General features: G+C 38.7%; 1 protein-coding gene across 5 annotated transcripts in view; it reads left to right on the top strand.

Annotated features, from left to right (window-relative positions):
- Positions 1-19,647, top strand: part of NELL1 (neural EGFL like 1) — a 332,196-nt gene that overhangs the window by 122,596 nt on the left and 189,953 nt on the right. For all 5 annotated transcript variants that reach the window (XM_064426215.1, XM_064426213.1, XM_064426214.1 and 2 more), the window contains one exon: positions 14,759-14,884. In XM_064426215.1, coding sequence (XP_064282285.1) covers positions 14,759-14,884 — 126 coding nt within the window. The remainder of the gene's footprint in view (positions 1-14,758; positions 14,885-19,647) is intronic.

Below are 19,647 nucleotides of genomic sequence, written 5' to 3'. Positions count from 1 at the left end.
AGTGATTTCACTATTTCTGTATAATTTTTTTCCTTCATGCTTTCTCTAAAACTGTTTTAACAGTTCTGGGATAGTTTAACAAGGTCAAAACAGCGTACGATTTTACCCTTCAAAAATCTTTGTGATGATTCAGTAGCAGGGTTCAGAGCATGTGACACATCGGGTTAGAAAATGTAAAATTAATAAATAGAAAGCTATTCAGAAAGCACTCTAAAAATGATGAACAGCTTGTAGAAACTGATTTATGAGGCAAGAACAGAAGTTAGATAAGTAGAGGCTGGTTGAATGGATGGACTGAACGTGTTTTTAGATCTATACATGAGCAAAGAGGAGCTTTTTGTGCATTCAGGGTTGTGGACTAGACAAAAGAGGTGTTTTAGGGCTGTCAAGATAATAAGAGGGAGGAACTACGGAAAAAAGTTGTTAAGATCTGTGAAAACCTGGAAAGTAAATAGAAACTGATTGTTAAAGAGAAAAAATACATGTACACATATTCAGCTTTATTAAGCTAGTCAGTCTATTGTGTCAGTAGATTATTTCACTTCTTTGTTATTTGGGTTTGTGAGAGCACTAGAGCAGGATGAGAAGCTGATCTTTATTGGAAGAAGGTGGATGACTTTTTAAAAAAGTCTTTTTAAATCTTGAATATCAATGCTTTGTAAGAAAGCAGTGTGTGGTCTGTGTACAGGTGTTGTTATTGTGAATAACTAATTCTTTCTTGACATTTATTATACCCAGAAACAGAAATGCAGTCTATATAGAAGTCGCTCCTTTCCCTTGATTTCATAGAATGTCAAGTGAATTGCCTCAAAAAAGCTGGCCATTGTGTTAAATGATGGGTTTATGACTCAAAAGGTTTCAGTACCTCACTCACCTTAATGAAAAACAATGCCTAATTAATTCAAATTGCACCTATCGGCTGTTAAATGACAGTTACTAGCACCATTCTTAAGGGCTTAAGTGGAGTGGAAACTTGAAAAAATCTTGATTTTGCCTTACCATAATAAATGTGTCTCTGATTCTTCATTCTTTAGTACATAAGACATAACAAACATGGTGATAAAATTACTTACATTTTTTTAATGTTAAAGGAAATAAAATTCTTAGTGTACAATAAGTAAATTGAGTTGACCTTGGCTACATGCCAGGTGACTGCCAAACTGCTTTATCACTCCCTTCCTCAACAACACAGGAGAGAAAATATAACAAAAGGCTCATGGGTCAAGATAAGGACAGGGAGATATCACTCAGCAATTAACATCATAGGCAAAACAGACTTGACTTGAGGAAATAAATTTAATTTACTGCCAATCAAATCAGAGTAGGATAATAAAAAATAGGAACCAATTTAAATCTCCCCATCCTCCCTTACATCCTCCTGCAGGGCTGTTCCTCTCATGTCTTCAATCCTCTCTGCCAGCTGCTCTTGTGCAAGGTTTTCTACCCTGTCTTAAGTACACTCTCACAGAGGTGCTGCTGGCGTTGTTGATGGGCTCGGCTTGGTCAGTGATGGTTCTGTCCTGGAGGTGGCAGGCCTTGCCTCCATTGAAGATGGGGCTGCTTCTGGCATTTTGTTACAGAGTCCACCCCCTGCTACCAAAACCTTGCCATGCAAACTTAATGCAGTGAAACGAGGGTTTCTTTTCTGAAGAAAGGCATGCGGTACATGTGACAATGGCATTAATTCTGAAATCCTCTTTCGATACGTTCTCAGCAGAAGGAGCTGTTCTGTTTGTTTTAAGAAGGATGACCACCTTTGGATTGTGATACAAGGAAATGTATCCACTGTTGTGGAAATGTAATGTTTTGTGCTTTTCTCCCTTCAGTTTTACAGTCATCTCCTTTCAGTTTTACAGCCCATCAGCAGGAGCTCTAGCCTGTCCATGTTGTTCTCCACCATATATTTGTATGTTAACATCTAGGCCCTTACTTCCCTCTTACGCTCAGTTTCATCTCTTCCCAGCATTAAGGAAATGTCTTTTATTTTGTCAGCATTGTTACTCTCAATCTTTTTGAGGTGCTCCCTTTGCTTTCCGTCAAAGGGCAGACATCGTACAGAAGGAAATACAGGCAGTGGCTTCTCCCTTCACTTCTGTTTGCAGCAATCCCAGAAGTGCTGTTATTCCTCTTGTGGTAAAGTGGAGGTTTTCATGGTCACTGCCTTTCTGGAGGTGATTATTTTGCTGCTGCTGTGCAGGAACACAAAGGATATTCAGGATAGGGACATGTGCACAGGTTAGTGGAACAGTGTACCTTAATGTACTAAAGGAAGAAGTGTTAATTACTTTTTTAAACACATTTTTGTCTGGGATTTAAACTTCATGTAGCAACTGTGTGTGTTGGGGGACCAGGTCCCTCCAGTGCCTGCTAGCTCTCTTCTGTACTTGGCAGCTACAAATTAATATTTTCCATTTTATGCTGGTTATAGGCATTGATTTGCATTGACAAGAGGTTTGTATTCTCAGTACCTTTTTCATTTACAAAAATGAGAACTTTGGTGCAGGAAAAATCTCAGAGACTCTAAAGTAGGGTCTTTATAATCTCATGATGCTATGTAGAGTAGGTTTACTTTGACAATTATCACTTCATGTTTTTCAAAGTCTCTGTCAGTGGGAGTATATTTTCATAGCATCCTGTCTGGCTTTATTTTATGGGTAACCTCATGCTGTGTGCCACAATGTGGTGAGGTCACATTGCTGTTAATAAAAAGTGAACAATAGCTTGAAATATATGTGGATGGAGGTGGAAGGATTGGAAGCCATTGGGATGAGGAGTATTTTGCATTGATTTTTGGTATTGACTTTCTATCCACAGCTTGTCTGGTTTTGCTGTCTTTATGGGGTTTTTTTATAATTTATTTACAACTAATGTAGAATGACCAATGAAATCAGGCCCGATATTGCTTCTTAATCAAGATGATGAAAATGCATTAGATATCTATAGAAGTTACCATTTTTATATTGATAATGGAATCTCACATGGTTTTCATAATGGTTCTCTGCAGAGACAAAATACATGAAGGTTTCATCAACAGCAATTTAAGAGTTACTATTTTGCAATTAAATAAGGTTTAATCTAGCATAAAAATTTGAGTCAGAACACAGCAGTTGGAATCAGTAATGCTCATTTGACCCTCCTTTTCTTTCTCTTCATTCAGGGTGAATCTTTGTTGATTCACCTTCCTCTGCAGTGTACAAATAAGTACATACACACACACAGGCTATTCAATAGGTTGGTTCAAAGCCCATTTCTGGACTTTCAGCAATTCCTTATTAATTTCTGGGCTTTCTGCTAACTTTCACAAGGATTACTTTAGCCTATGTTAAAGTATGTCTTTGCCACTGCCCTGCTGTGCAGTCCTGTATTTTACAGAGAATTCTGCTGGGTTGTGGAGGAACTGGTAAAAGCCAGCCGTGGCCATGCTGGAATTGGGTGTTACTGCTGATAACATGCTCTGCAATTTATGTAATGATACTGGCAGTAAAATAGTAATTCACTATCACAATTAGCAACAAAATGCTGCCTCTGTTCCCAACCTCTTCTCCCAAAGGTGTGCTGTGTTCTACAAATTAAAACCCTGCTTCTGGAAAGCTTGGGAAGCTTGTTTGCAGTAGGGCTCTTGGCAGGAGGGCATGTGCCCATTCAAGGTCTCCCATTAAAGCATGGAGCAAGCTCCACATCCCTCACAGTTATCTTTCATGGCTGGGAAGGACTGGCTCTGCAGCTCTCTGCTCCAGCCTTTATTTGTGCTCTGACCACTTGCCTTGGCGGAACTCAAGGGAATCTGTGAATGTGTTCCTCAGTAGCTGATACTGATAAAGGAAATGTATCTAAAACATATATTGTAAAACACCCTGTGATGATGGACTATGTAGTAATTTAGATGAAGAGTTACTAAAAATGAAATATTAAGGATGTGAATGTTCCAATTTCTTCTTTTTTAACTGCAGCTAAGCATGTGACTATGTTATCAAAGGGGAAAGCATTAAATCACCAGTTCAATTTCATAGCCAAAAGCAAAGCAATTAAAATAAAATTTATCCTAAGTGTTGAGGCAGGACTTTAGTTTCCAGGTAAAGAATATTTTTATGATCCGCTGTTGGATTCTCCCCCACCCCCTCTTACTGTTCCTCTTACTTGTTTCACCTCAGGTTTTGCCTAAGGAATGCAGTACTGTTGCATCTCCAAAGCAGAAATGCCTCCTTTAGTAACTAGTGCTATAAATCACACCTGATTATCATATTTGCTGATGAGAGATCCATCTTGAACTTTTCAGTTATGTCAATTAAGATTGTGTTTATAGGGAAAAATATTTATAATATCTAAAATCAGGTGTTTTTATTCTGCTGATGTTTCATTGTTTATTTTTCTATTATAGATGAAGTTAAATTTAAAAAGGCACAAACAATAAGACAAGATTGCATAGCAAGGATGTGGAACACAAAAACGTGTTTGGCATGGCTCTGAGGTCAGGATACTTGGAAAGGAACTGTTTTGCAATGATCCATAATTTCCTTATCTGAATATGATATTAGTCTTTATCTTCTGTGGAACCTGATTAACATGGAATAATCTGGACCCATGAAAATAAAACCAGTAAATCCTCTATCATGTGGAACCACCTGGTCTGAATTATGTGGCAGTGAGGAGGCATTGCTGCCAACTCAGGAATGGTGATGAGTCTGCCACTTCAGTGCTTCCTCATGGATTTTTCAGCAGAGCTGGATAGGGGAACAAGATGTAATGGAAACAGCTGAATAATGAATTGCTGAAAAGATGTTAAGAGAATAGTTAGGAAAATGAAGGCCATAAATAGAGAATGTAGGGCACATTTGGTGTTTGGCAGCATGGGACAATATTATTCTGTAGCCTGTGTGCTGCACAAATAGTCCTTGAGTGAAAAAAAACTTCAGTGCAAAATTGTGGAGTATTAATTTGATATTATTTTTGCTACTAACATATTATCTGTCTCATTTTTTTATAACAATATATACTTAAAGTCATTATAAAATACTAGACTAATAGTTATCCAGGGGCTGTAGGTTTTTTCAAACATGATAAAGACACCACCCCAAAAAAATCCCCATACAGTTTTCATAAGCATTTAATTTTTCAGAGAGCTACAGCATCCTTCAAAATGCCACAATAAAATGTTGCTGTGGGCACAGGGATTCTAGATCAATTACATGGGCAGCCTTCTACCATTTATCATTTGAAGATAGCATCTGTGTGGATTTGAAAGAGTAAGCCAGTCAATATGGCAGGATGTATATAGAAGGAGAAAAACTGGGTAAGAGTATTGGGCAAAAAATAAAGAGTGAAAGAAAAATGGTGGATGGTGGCATAAGACACATGCTGATGGAATGAGGTGTTTAATGTAATTACTCTCAGTATAATGGCATGAAGAAAGAATTGCTCATTTTGATATAATAATCCATTGTTCAACCCCAGCCATTAGTAAAATCAGATAGAGGGGGTTGAAAAGGTAAGGTATGAGCTGAATGAAAATGGATAGAGTTATTTCAATGTATTGTACTTCTTGGCTAATACAGGTAAATGGAAGATTAGAAAAAAACAGTATTTCCCTCACCTCTTCCCTTCAACCCTCCCTCTGTGTAAGCATCCACTGGTATCTCTGAGTGTTTGGAAAGATTAAAAAATAACAATAAATAAGGAGGTGAATCTGTCACAGAAATCCAACATTCCTTTTGGATAGCAGAATTTATTTCATCAGTGCTTGCTGAGATCCAGGAGTTTCTTTCAGAAGTGAAATCAAAGCCAAAGCACGCCTGGCTTCGGGAGTACATTTATGTAGTAAAGTAGGAGCAGTCATTCTAGGGAACAGAGCTATTTTCCTGAGAATGAGGTGATTATTTTGCTTTGTTTTCTAATGGGCAATAATATATTTGTGAGCAGTAGTAGCATAACCTTTTATTTGTAGTCGACTTATGTAATGGTAACTCTTACAGCTAAGCATGAAGTAGTTAGATTTAGAATGAATTCTTGTGCATTAAGAGACTTTGAAGAAGAAAAATGGGTGAAAGAGTGGTACTAAGGGAGAGTACTACTAAGGGAGAGTAGTCCACTTAGATTTATTATATACAACTCTTCCCATTTCTTTCCCTGTGGTAATTTGGTGAGGTTTCTAATCCTGGGTTCTAGCCAGGGGAAAGCAATTAGGTCCCTCTGTGTCCCAGGGAAGCAAATTGTGCTGCACTGGTGAGCACCACTGCTGTAAGGGAATGAGCTTCACAGATATTTACATATTTCTTGGTCTGCATGGATTTGTGAGGGAACATGCTCAGATCAGCCCCTTGTCATTGCTCTGGGTTTCAGCATGGGGGTGGTGGAGAAGTGTCACAGTGCTGATTCCAAACCTCAAAGCTGGCAGTTGCCCGGAGATGTGCCATGCTGGCAGCTGGTGACAGGATAGCTCACCATTTACTGTTCGGCTTATCAAAACATCTTTGGTGGAAAAAATTTGTCCCACATACGCCTTGTGTGATAAGCCTTTTCCCCCCACTATCTTCTCCTCAGCAGCTAGGAGATTCCCAAAACATCTCCTGCATTCTGGAAAAAATATACATCATACCTGAGGGAGGACAGGAAAAGCCAGTGGTTTTTGATGTTTTCTGTACTGTTTAATTTCCATTGCACTGCCAAACATGATTATTATGGTGAATTTAAGCAATATTTTCTTTATTGGCTACATGTCGCAATGCCTATGCAAGCATTTATTATATCTACAAGGATGAACCTTAGGAACACCAACATTTTACTTATCACATCTGTGGAAATGTTTATTTATTCCTAAATTAACACTTGGAGAGAAGCCTTAAGGAAACTTCTCTTCTGAAAAAGATAACATGTCCAAGTATGATTATTTACTAACTTTGAAAAAGTATGGCTGATGGATGAAAGCATTTATAATGTGAAATATTGAACATAACATCTTTCATAAAAATAATAAAAAGAACAGCAATTTTGGAGCTGTTTTTAAGATAAAATATGTATGAAAAAACCCTAACATCATTATGAGACTTACAGCTACATGGGTTTATTTCTAATTCAATATTTTTATAAGAGAAGCTTTCAAAATGCATTATATTTGAATGGCATTCTTTTTCTGAGCTTCTCTCTTACCTTCCACTGAATGTTACCTGCTTCAGAGTCCTTGGCAATATTGCCAGGACCATGGCTCTGACTGTGGGTAGAGAGAGCACAGATCTCTGCTGCTTAATTATGTAGTGCTGTTCTTGGGGGATACAGCCATAGCTCTGTAACCCCTGAAATCTCCTGAGTATGACTCTGCAGAGAGCAAACAGCTTCTCCTGCTGTAGGCTTGCTCCTGCAAAGTTCTGACACCCAACAGGTCCTGTAGGGCCAGCACCAGTTTATATGGGATTACCTCTATTTTAGTTCAAGTGGTCTGATTATAATCAGCAGAAGTTGCACAGAGTCACAGAATGGTTTGAGTTGGGAGGGGCCTTAAAGAGCACCTATTTCCAACCCCCCTGCCATGGGAAAGGACACCTTCCACAAGAACACTCCCAGGGATGGGGCACCACGTCTCCTCTGGGCACACTGCTCTTGCCTCACCACCCTCACATGAAATAAGTTTTTCCAGTGTCTAGTCTAAACCCACCCTCTGTCAGTTTGAAGCCCCAGAATGAAGCAGTTTCTCAGTATTTCTCCCAGGCTACCTGTCATAACATCTTGCTCTTTTCAGAGCAGTTAATACAGTTCTAGGGGCAGCAGTCATCATGGGGTTTTTTTTGTTGGTTTTTTTTTTTTTTGTTTGTTTGTTTTTTTTTTCCCTTCCTCCTTCTTGAAGGACACCAGGTCATTTCCCTGAACTACAAAATTCTTACTTCAAGTAGCTGTGTTATGCCTGAGTATGTTAAAATACGGGGTGGGGGGGGTGGGGGGGGGCGGGGGGGGGGCGTGTCAGAGAACCTCTCTGCCATAATGTGCATGAGAGGATGTAATGAATGTTCCTCAGAATCCAAGAATCCCTTACAGCAGAGTATCCTCCAAGTCATTGATCTGCCTTGATGGAGTCCAAGGGGCCAGGGAGTAGCTGGAGAGCAGGGAAGGTGGCACTGACTTGGGTACAAGTCCTGAATCCTGCTGGCCAGGCAGACTCCCAAAATGAGAAGTGTCTTGCTTGTTACATGACCTCTCATAAGCCACTGTGGGGAAGAGCAAATTCAGCAGCGTCTTTAAAGAAAAATCCTTACACCCACTCAGGCACACTCCTTAGTAGCCTGTTCTGCTGCTGTGCATTCTAAATAGAAATATCGGTATAGTTTCAAAGAGTAATTAGAAGAAAAAAATTAAAAGGCTTGAGTAATCCCGGATAAAGCAATCCTTTTAAACTTCAGTTAGTTCTAAACATCACAGCAGCTGCTACAGCAGTACAAGCAGAATTTTGACTTGTTTTTCCTAGTTGCTTTGGCATGTTGGAGCAAATGACTGAGTTGCTGCTCTTAGCCAAAACCTGTTTCCCCAAATGTTTCATTCTGCTTTCTGTGATTATTTTTAATCTGCATTCTCTTAAGCTGTGTTATCATATCCGAATTCTGGCTGAATGTTTTTTAAAGTAATTTATTTGCAACTGTCAGAGATACCTTATGAATAAGTTATCAACCATCCCTAAGAACTAAAGCCGCAAACATTTTGAAAAAAGTAGTAAGTCTGTGAACATTTTCTATTAATGTATTTATGAAATGAATGCACTTAGGGTTAAGAAAACAGTTCCTTTATGTTAAAAACAACACCACATTACTTATATTTTCTTTGATGTTAACACATCAATGGCAGCTTTTGAACTGATTGAAATGATCTTTTAGGAGAGCTTTAATTTAAACAAACTGGTTTTATCCTAAGAGATCTCAAGGTTCTTTGGGACCGTTCTACCCAAACCAGTGCACATAATTTGCCAGTGTAATGATGGAAAGCACAAAGGAGAGTGGAACTGCAAATTTTCAGTTTTCCTTAGAGAGAAGCAGAATTTACTAGCATAATAAAAGGAAAAAACTTCTTGCTGAGAGGGACACTAGATTGTCTGAACAGCAAGATTTTTAAAGGCTGAGTGATGCCTTTCAAGGCAGGATTGTGTTGTTCTGAGGAATGATGACCAAAAAAGACTATAGATGAAATTCTCTGACTCCAGAGAGTCAGGGAGTTGGTCAGATCAGGGCAGATTCAGGCAATGGAAATCAGTTATTTTTTTTAATTTTCATTTTTTTCAGCAAAAAATCGTAACCTTAAGTAAAGATGCTGATGACTTGTGTATTATTGTAAGCAACAACAAGGACAGAGTAGGGATTGTATTGTACCTAGGCAATATTTTAACATCTAAGGCTTCACTAGGACAGATTTTAGGAAACAACCCCAGGCAGTTTACTACTGTACCTGAGAAACAGGTAGCAAAATGTTGTGATCTCTTCTTGAGAATAATCAATTGCTTCCTTGAGTGTGAATGGTGAAAGTATTTAAGCTTACTGCCGTTGAAATAAAGACCAAGAACCTTCCCTTTAATTTTTATTTTTGTCCTTCTCAGGAATGTTTGTTTGGGGCTAGTCTGCACTGGAAAGTATGACTGTTCAAATGTGATTTGCATGTGAGTGTGTGCTTTAAAATATTCATCTGTTTAGTTGTTTGACCTGATAGTTGTACAGTTTCCATCCCTAGAGCAGCAGATTTGGAATATTGATACTCTAGTACTGATCATAAAGTGGGTATATCAAAGTAAAGCACTTTCATGCTGTGTGCAGAGGAAGAGGCTGCACCATTTTAATGGTGCTCTAAAAGTCAAAGTGATAATACTTCCTGATATTATTATATTGATACTTACTTTATTGCCTTTGGATTCCCAGGTGATGCTACGCCAGCCCTAATTTATGAAGGCATTTTTCACTACTTAGTTTCTTAATGACATTAGGGTAATATTTCTCAGCCTTGTTGAAAGGGACATTTTTCTTTGGCATATCTGCTCTTGTTTTGGGCTCTTTCCCTGCCTCTGAATGGGCAGTAGCTCCATCCCCAAGGCAGAGTTGTACTGCTGCCCTGTCTTGGAGGAGATGAATTGCTACCAAGGAAGCTGGTAAACAGTTGTTGGCAAACAGTTTTAAGGCTAGCCTAAACATTTGCTGCCAGTAATTAGTCTCTTCTTACTCAGGCAGTTGCGGGGGGCTGAGCTTCTGCCAGCTCCTGGGGAACTGCTGACTGCTGTGTCTGGTGCTTTATGGCTCCCTGGGGGTTCTGGTGTACAATGTGAGAAACCAGGCCTGTGCTAAAGGTAAAAAGCAGGTGTGTGGGGTATGTTAGATGCATGAGATGTATGAGAAAGAAGACAGGCAGAGGGAGGGTGAAAAGATAAAATAGAAAGGCAAGTGGAGCTGAAGTCAAGTGAGTTTGACAGTGGAAAGGAGATAAGAGCAGGGGAGGGCGGAATCAGGGAGAATCTGGAGAGCAAGCAAATATAATGAACAAGGAGCAGCTAAGTCAGTGGAGTGAAAATGGCATGTGTTCATTTTAGCATAAGCATAGGGGTGGCTGAAATTTTAGGGTCTGTCTTGTGCTCCACTGGTCCTGTTCTCTGCTGTTTTGGACACTTCACTGATGTGATTCCATCAGCTTGTGAACATTCTTTAAGATTTGACATTACTTGAATAGTAACACTGTTTGATTTCACATTTTAAAAAATCCTGATTATGTAGACCAGGGTCTAATGACATTCAAGTCAATACATAGTACTGGCTTGAATAAAAAGAGGGGAGGGGAATCCTCTCCCATATTAATAATCATGAATTAGACATCAGAGCTTTCTGCAAAGCTGGGTTTTTTTCCCCATTTTTGATTTTCTGCCTTTGCTTTCCTACAGAGTTCCCAAAAATTCTAATTTAGTTTGGTATAGTCCTCAACTGGAAAGTGAGTAACTGGGAGATAGTTTCAAATTGATTATAATAAAAATACATAATCTGTTACTGCTCTGGAACACTTCATAATTTGTCTCATTTTGTTTTGATTTGTATGTTACTGTCTTTTAGTAGTTAAACTGAAAATGAAGCCCCAAACAACAGGTGATGACAATACTAATGTGTAAAAGGATTATTGCTAAGTGCATGGAACTGTGGTGTACAATTCCAGAGGCAGAGAGTGCTTTGTTTCTAAATTGTTCCCTCATGGTTATTACAGGACTAACAGTTTAAAAAACAATAGGTCCATTTCACCTTGGAGTTGAGAAACTAAATTCTCAAACTTCCATTGCCATTCATAGGTGTTGTGCCTTCTTTCCAGCTAAAATTATTTTGGTTTGATGTGACTTGCTGGGGAGGACAAACAGCAAAGAGATGCTCTAGTTGAGATCTGGTGTCTTGTTGTCATCTTTAAACATTACAGATATTTAGTAATAGGATTGTAAATCAAGCATAAAGAGAGTTAAATGGTTTGGACAGTTTGTAAAGTACATTTGCAGATGAGAAAACCTCTTTCCTGGGCCGTGGTCGAACACCATTTGCATTGTCTTCCCCTCCCACCTGGTTTCCTTGGTGGGTATGAGGTGATTGCCTGTCAGGTGCTAAGCAGGCAGCTCCACTGAGATACTTTCCCTGTGTTTATCACAGCATTGCTGAGTGCACTGGCACAACTAATGACAGGCAGTATCTTTTATTATTGCCTATGAGTTCACATCCTCTGTTTATTGCAGTAGAGTCATGGAGATAGCTAATTAGCTCTAGGGTGTGTGAGTAATGCTGTGAGGAGAGCTCTGCACTGATAATGAACCCTGTTTCACTGGCTGCTGAGGAGACACTGGAATCCAGCAGGGTACCAGTCCCTTCCCAGGCCAGCCCACCCTCTGACACATCAGACCTTGCTGAAAGCTGGAGCCCAAATGTCTCTGTTGGTGCAAAGTGTGAGCTGATGTAGATGGAAGCTGGTGATATGTGTGTGATAATTATGCTGTGTCAAGTCTCATTTTAAAGACCATAAGTATACCTTTTTAAAAGAAAAACAAACTACTTCACCAGCCTAGAGAGAAACATAAATCATGTATTTTTGTCACCTCCAAAGACCACTAGAAGATGAGCTTTAATATTTCAAATGCGACAAGCAATCCGTACACATGAATCACAATTTGAGCTCCATTACAGCTGAGCTGATGTATACCACTGTGTGCTTTATGGGTTTTACTCTAACAATATTAAGTAAAAACCCAAAGCTTTTTGTGATGAATACCTAACCTTTTACAAGTATTTGTAGCACTGTGGTCCAGAGCAGCAGATTTAGTGTTGCCCTACAGGCTTTAATAAGAAAATTCTGTTGCCAGTTTTGACCTCTCAATATTGTTCTCTCTAAAGAAAATGCATGTATTAGTGGAAGGCTAATACTGCAAAAGCAAAAGAAAATCTGAAATGCTGAAAGGGTTTATGGAAAATGTAACCCTTAAAGATTGCAAAGACAGTTAAATAAATGAACAAAATTTGAAGAGACTTTTTTTTTTTTTTTTTTTTTTTTTTTTTTTTTTTTTTTTTGCTTCCTTTGTTAGGCTCAGGATTTTCCTTCCTGGGCTCTGGAACTTCTGCAGCAACCTAGTGCCAGTTTTTCTCAATTCTTCTATTTATAGTCAAGTCATCACTTGAAGTTGTTAGTCTCCTTTTGAGATACTCTGTCATGGAAGTATTTTCATATAGGTAGTGTATTTTCTTTTTATCTCCAGGTATTCTCATATTTTTTGTTGCAGCAACCTGGGCCATTAATGCAATGAATCTAAGTTCAAATTCCTTCACCTTTGATACTTTTAATCCTCTCACTTCCCCTTGAGGGAATAAAGAGAAGTGTAGTGAGGGAACAGGAGATGAAGGGTAGTGCATAAGGTTAATTTTCAGGTGAATTGGTTGCTGTTTTGACATTCTTCCTTTCTTTTCCTTTCTTTTCCTTTTATGCTACAAAATTATTAGATATGCAAGAGCAAAACTCCTCAAAGCTACACTCCAAAAGCCTATTAAAAATAGTCTGCAAGCAGATCAGTGTGAACACACGTCAACACCTGAGAGTTTCCCAAGTGGCTCATGCACTCAGTGGTGTGATAACAAGACGTGGGAGGATTTTTCCTGGCTTTTATCTTTCATATATTGATGCTCCTGACTTTTTAAAATTCATTTCATCAAGTGGCACTGCAACTGAAACAACAGAAATGCAAGAAGGAGATAGTTTAAGGTGTTTGCAGTGGTATACAAAATATTTTGCCTCCAGGCCATCATTTCTAATTCATCCCAAGTTGGCAGCAGTCAGAAATCGCTGCCAGCTGCCAGCTGTTTGCTGGCCAGCACGAAGAGATTTATCTGGTAGCTCCTGCTGGACAGATGTCTGTAATGTAGAAAGTGTGAGTGTAGCTGGCATGTGTTTCATTTTCAGAGCCTGGAAAATGGGGGGCGTATCTCAACTGCAGCTGCTTCAGTTTAGGAAAGTTAAACAAGATACCTGATTTTAGGTAACCAGGAACTCAGCACGTGCACAATTAAACTCCCTCCCCCCATTCTGGGGCAGAATGCTGATGTTTTGGTGCTGTGTTCCCAAAAGCATTGTGTGGAGGGAGAAGGGAGACTGTAGATGGCTGTGCAGAGGGGTGTGATAGGAGGCTGCACTGTGGGGTGACCTCTCCACGAGCTGAGGAGGTTCTTCAGCTGTGCTGTCAATTGATACCTTTCCAATGTGTGAGCAATCAATAACAAAAAGAAAGGAATAGGGGGGAAAAATGTCTCTGATTCATCTTTCTTTGTGTTGGACATATGTAACACTAGAATTAATATTTTGAAAACCATGAATTACTTAATGTAAAATCTGCACTGTTAAGCAGAAAATCTATCCTGCTGAGAAAAAAATAAAGAAAATTCTTCAGTATAATATCTGGTTTTGTAAAAAAGGAAGGGAGAAGATTTTACAGTTTACAGTATGACAGAGCTTTGAGATATTTAAACAGGCAGTAAATGACAGGTTTGAGTCACTATTGTGAAAATAGTTTTGGATTTTGGATTTGCAGCAGCAATAGAGATTGCTTAAGCAGAGACATGAGGTCAAACTTTTGCTGCTCCTTGATAATGTGGGTTTTTTTGCTTTGATGTGATGCAAACCATAAAATGGGCTTAGGTGACTGGTTCACTCCTCTCCTTGTGTGACATGTGGAGCTGGCAGAGAGCCCTGGCCAGTAACTCCTGCAGCAGAACCGTGTGTCCAGGGCCAGGGCATTGCCAGAGCACTTGGGTGAGTCTGGAGGTGTGGAGAGCTCCCTGTTCAACTGGGCAGTGGAATCTGTTCCTGCACTGTCCTGGCAAACCTTGTGTGGCATATCTGACCAGCACTGCAACTGAACCCAGGCTGTATGGATTACTGTGCCTGTAAGACTTAGGATTTTCAGTATTGCATACTTTGACACTTTGACACATTTTATGTGTTTGAAAACTGCATCAGTTTTTGGTTTTTAACATTGGAAAAAAAACCCAAATGTGTGTTACTTTTCCAGAATAAATAAAAAAAAAAAAGCTACATAAAGAACAGTGGGAACACATTGCTGTGATACAAGAGTTTTAGCTCTATTTTAAGGAATGTTTTTTACTGAATTTGCCATGTTTTTTAGTACTAGTGTTTAAACAGATTGCCTTTGGAGTTGTAAATGGAATTTACTTTCTGTAATGTCATGTTATTCATTTCACTAAGTCTGACTCTAACTTCCCTGTGCGGTTCTTCCCTGCAGACATTGATGAGTGTGCTGCCAAGATGCACTATTGCCACGCCAACACCGTGTGTGTTAACCTGCCCGGGTCCTACCGCTGCGACTGCGTCACGGGCTACGTGCGTGTGGACGACTTCTCCTGCACAGGTGAGCTCTCAGCTGCAGCACTGCACTGCCACGCCTGCCTTGGCTGTATTACCACCCTTCTGTCTGGTCCCAAACGCCGCTCAGCAGCCGGCCCTTTGCCAGGATTAAATTTAGGCACAGGTAGGGTGGATAAATGTGGTAGGAAGTGCCTTGGGATTAGCTTGGAAGGTGGCTGAAGAAGGCCACTGAGGGCTCTTGCCAGCCAAGACACAGTCCCTTTGTGTCCCACATCTGCCTTCTGTGTGAGGTGCAGAGGCTGAGATCACTTGTGTTGTGAGAAGAAATAAGATTTCATCAGCTGAAACTGGTCAGTGAATTGAAACACGAGAAGTTACCCAGAAGCTTTCTGGACAGAGCCGAGACAAACATGCAAAAGGAAACTGAAATGTATAAAGTTCTTAAATCCAGTTATTGTTAGGTGGTTTGTTGTTAATGCTGAGAATTAGTGTCTCAAGAGCTATGACATGTTGTTTAGAAAAAACAGCAAGTGGATAGCATTAGATAATCTAGTTGGTGTTTTTAAAGATATCTGTCTGCAAAATGAGCTCTAAAAATTCCTAGTGGAAAGTAGGATTTCCATTTAGGGGTTTTTAAGAGACCTTCTCTGGGAGTCTCAGAAATGTGAGAAGCTGCTGAACTGCTCATCCCAACTCCATCTATCTGAATAACATCTTTCAATGACAATGCTCCAGAAAGTCTTGATTTTGGGATTATTTTGATGGTACACCTGTCATGCAAAGGAGGAAAATATTAGGTAGGTTTATTGAAATGGATATGAATCAGCTTGACACATGTTTAGAATGGTGTTGGGTGAGCTGTTCTCTGAAGTGGAAAGATGGCACGGGAATATTCAATATCAGAATGATTTTCAGCTTGGAATAACTACATTGTAATGCGTGTTATCCTTAGGGAAGGTCATGGGAAATGTTGACTTTCATGATGACAGCATGTCTTTCAGCTAATATGATATACTTTATAAAACTGTAGGAAAGTCCTGCCCACTCTTGAGAGATACTGATGCTAAATAGCTGTCGGGAAGCTGATTTCTATTTTGCCCAAAGAATCATTATTTCTGTGTAACCTGTCTCTTTTCACTTTTTCTTGATCTTTTACAATGTGACACGACAGACTCAGACCTTAAATTCTGTGCTATGTGAGGTATCAACCTTCACAGCGATGGGGAGAGTGATTTTGATAATCTGACTCTTTCTTTTCCATATATGCTCTCCTAATTTTCTAATGTGCCTTTCTTTCCAGCAAGGCACTATCATTAGGCATGCAAAGGGTATAGACAGCAAGGCATTTGTGATACACCAAGAAAGTGTGAAGCAGCAAGACAAGTTGCTTGACAGTAATGAGGGAACATTCACTTAAAGAGCATGCACACAAAGAATCCAGAGCAGATAAAAGAACAAATAATGGAATGAGAGAGACAACTATTTCTTGCAGGTTTACTGTCTTGCAAAAACCACTTCATTTTTGACATTGTCATTAAAAAGCAGAGCAAGTGCATTACATAGATCAGGAGAAACTTGGTTCATTGGCTGTTGTATTTAGAAATAAATGTTTGTTATAATATTAAATGTAGTTAAGATAAGTACTGTGCAATAGAAGCACTAATCCTGTCTTTGTATTTCGCATTATGCTTAAACGGACTTCTAGCAGTAACAGTAATGATAAAAAAAAGGAAAAAAATAGGCAGAAAATACTTGAGAAATTTTCCCTTATACTGACAACAAATGTTTAGTAGGCACCATAGACTGCAGCTATTACTGAGGTCTTTAAAATTTTGTTACTCTTTGTTCAAACCGAATAGATGAGAAATTTTCTTGCTATTGAACCATGTATTTGGAGACAAATCTGAAAGCCTGAGATGGGTTGGTGTTTTGATTAAAATTGTGTGTGTATGGGGTAAGGCTCTGATGGGTTCAGGATAAAGATGAAGTTTCAGATGTAAGTGCTTTAGGCACATGCATGGCATTGCATGTATTTTGTACACTGCTGAGCCTAAAGCTGAGTTTCTCCATAGCGCAGGAGATACCTTGTTTTGGGAAGCCTGAGTCTAGTTCATCAAAGTATAAAGTCATTGGCAGTTGAGCAGATTCTGTGTGTTGCTGGGCTGGTATATGCCTGGTGGCTGATCCCCAGCCCCTTCAAAAGGTGGAAAGGATGTGGAAGGTGTAAATCAGAAACAATTTTTAAGCAGAAAGAAATGTTTCCATTTGATATTGAGGGGGTTTTATCTTTGTAAAAGGAAACAGTGATTGCTGAAATGCTATGTCAATTTGAATTGAGCAAAATAAAATTCATTTGGATATTGCTGAATTTTAAATATGCTGCTTCCAGTATTTTCTTTAAAACACCGGATCTTAGTGAAATTAAACTAATTTGTACAGTTTTGATGTTGCTGAAAGTTTTTTTCCCAAAACAATTTTTTTTGGATAATAGTTTCCAACTGTAGGAACTTCTGTGGTTGTCAATAAGAAGCTGCTGTGTTGGAAGATGTGCTGATTGTACAGAGTGACTAAAACATTATTCTGGATGAAGTCTGCAGTTATATTACACTCTCACCTATGACTTAAAATCAAGTACTGACTATTTTAATAAATAATCAGTGATCAGTCTCACATAAGTAAAAGACCTGGGATGATGAGACAGATTAGTCAGCCCAGTAGTAATAACTTCAACCTGTGTTCACCGAGAAAGGTACATTAGTGGTTTTCTGCTTACCTGTTCCTAGGGCTTTGTGCACTGAATGTTAATTAACTTATTGAGTGAAAGATGGTTTTATTAAGAAAAGTTACCCTGGAATAGGAACCTGCTTTTCAGTCTCTTCCTGTGACACTGACAGGTTGTTTATCTGTTCTCTAGTAAATCACAGTCTTGTCCATTTTGAAACTGGCAGCAAGATTTGCTGCTCCAGATGTTCTCATTTGCTGGAATCTACTGATTTAAAGCATTTGATTGATTCTCACAAAATAAATTCTCTTGGGTTGCTTTCTTCTAACATAGCAGTTTGGGAATTTGCTTCAGAAGTGCATTGTTTCATTTTATGCTTTTTAAAGCCTTAATAATTACCCAATAAGAATATAATACTTTTATTTTTGATGGGCTTCATCTGTCCTCTGGTATGATGTTAAAAATTCATGCACATGATTTTCTGTAGTTTGAAACTAGAATATATAGTTCTTATATCTCATTACCATTCAATCAAGTATGCTAATGCTTTTTCATCTTAATAAGCTATAAGTTACCTGTAATGACCTCATATATCATGCTGCTAGGAAGAGAAAACAGTGTGGGTAGGTTTCTTGGCATAATGTTGGCATTTTCTACGAAGACAATCACAATGATCACAAAAAAAGTTTCCTGGCCTTTAACAGCTACGATAGCAATTTAAAAAAATAATGACTAATTTTGCAATTTTCTCCTTGCATCTGCATGGAACACCAAAAATTTCCTCAAATTCTGCAGTCATTCAAAGTATAAGTTTCATTTTATGTTGTCACTACTGGGCTTGAACACTGTATTTTGTTTCATTTGGGGCTTTCTTGTTTGCTTGTGTTTGTTTTTTGTTCTTTTAAAAAAAGTTTATTATGAATATTCACTGATTATGTAATAAAGCTTAAAGACCTTTTCAAATGAGAGTGCCAGGAGATTTTTCATTCTCTATTTCCATGTGTTCTTCATGGCCATTCTTCTGAATGAAGAAGCCTTGTTTGGACTTGAAAATGTCTCAGCCCATTTTGTCCAAGTTTTATCTTTTCAAGAAGTAGCATGGAAAGTTATCTGGCCATCCAGCATGTCAATGGTATCCATTCTGTCAAAATGGGGTGAGACCTGTGCAAGCATCCTCCTCTTCGTGCACCAAAGCTATGCTGGCAGATGTTTTCTCTGTGAAAATAATCCACCTCCATAATTTACTGGTCTGCATGATATTTCAACAGTGGACTGTGCTTTAACCGTCTTTCAGTCCTCATTTGCTGTGATACTATTTCCAGAATTTCTTTAACCTTTGGTTTCTCAAAGCAACGAGTCACTAAAATATTAGTGTATTACTTGCAAAAAGTAAATCTTTATCTACCACAGAAACAGGAAGTATTTTCAAAACACATAGTTCAGTATTCTAATTCTGTGAAAAAATAGATGTTACATAGAAATATATAATTTAGAAGCCTTAGAAGAGAAGTATATTATTTAGAAGAACTCTTATAAATCTTAGTCTTGAGTTTATGTTCTAATTTGATTTACAGTATTGGTAGAGAAGAGGAAGTAAAAACTCATGATTTTGACTGGTTATCCATAAGTCACTTCACTTCCATCCTGTGTGGTTTCTGGGGCAGCATTCAGTTTTGAATGTACTGCACTTTTCAGATCAAGCCCTTCTCCAATATGTTATTAGAAAAGTTGTGCTTAAAGCTTAGAAGAATGTAAGAGTTCTGAGAAATCTCATTTTCAAGGGAAAAAATCAGAAACCCTTTCTCCTGCTCTTCCCTCCATCCCCTCCCCTATCTGTGAAAGGCAGCTCAGCTGCAGAAAATCCCTGCTATGGTTAGAACAAATGTACAAATTGTTTGCTATTACTAAAATTGATGCCTTTGTATTTTTGTTGCTGGGCTTTACCTGTCAGGTTCAAGGTGGTGTGGTTGACCCTGTAATAATACTAATAATGCAGCAAGTTTCACTAGAGTGAAGTGGCAATCTCAAAGGGCAGGTTACTGGCCTCACATCCAGAATCAATGTGTGTGTTTGTAAAAGACCTG

The sequence above is a fragment of the Passer domesticus genome, chromosome 6, assembly GCF_036417665.1.
Source record: "Passer domesticus isolate bPasDom1 chromosome 6, bPasDom1.hap1, whole genome shotgun sequence".
NCBI lineage: Eukaryota > Metazoa > Chordata > Aves > Passeriformes > Passeridae > Passer > Passer domesticus.
The sequence above is the reverse complement of the archived record's forward strand: the minus strand, read 5'-3'. Positions and strand labels throughout refer to the sequence as shown.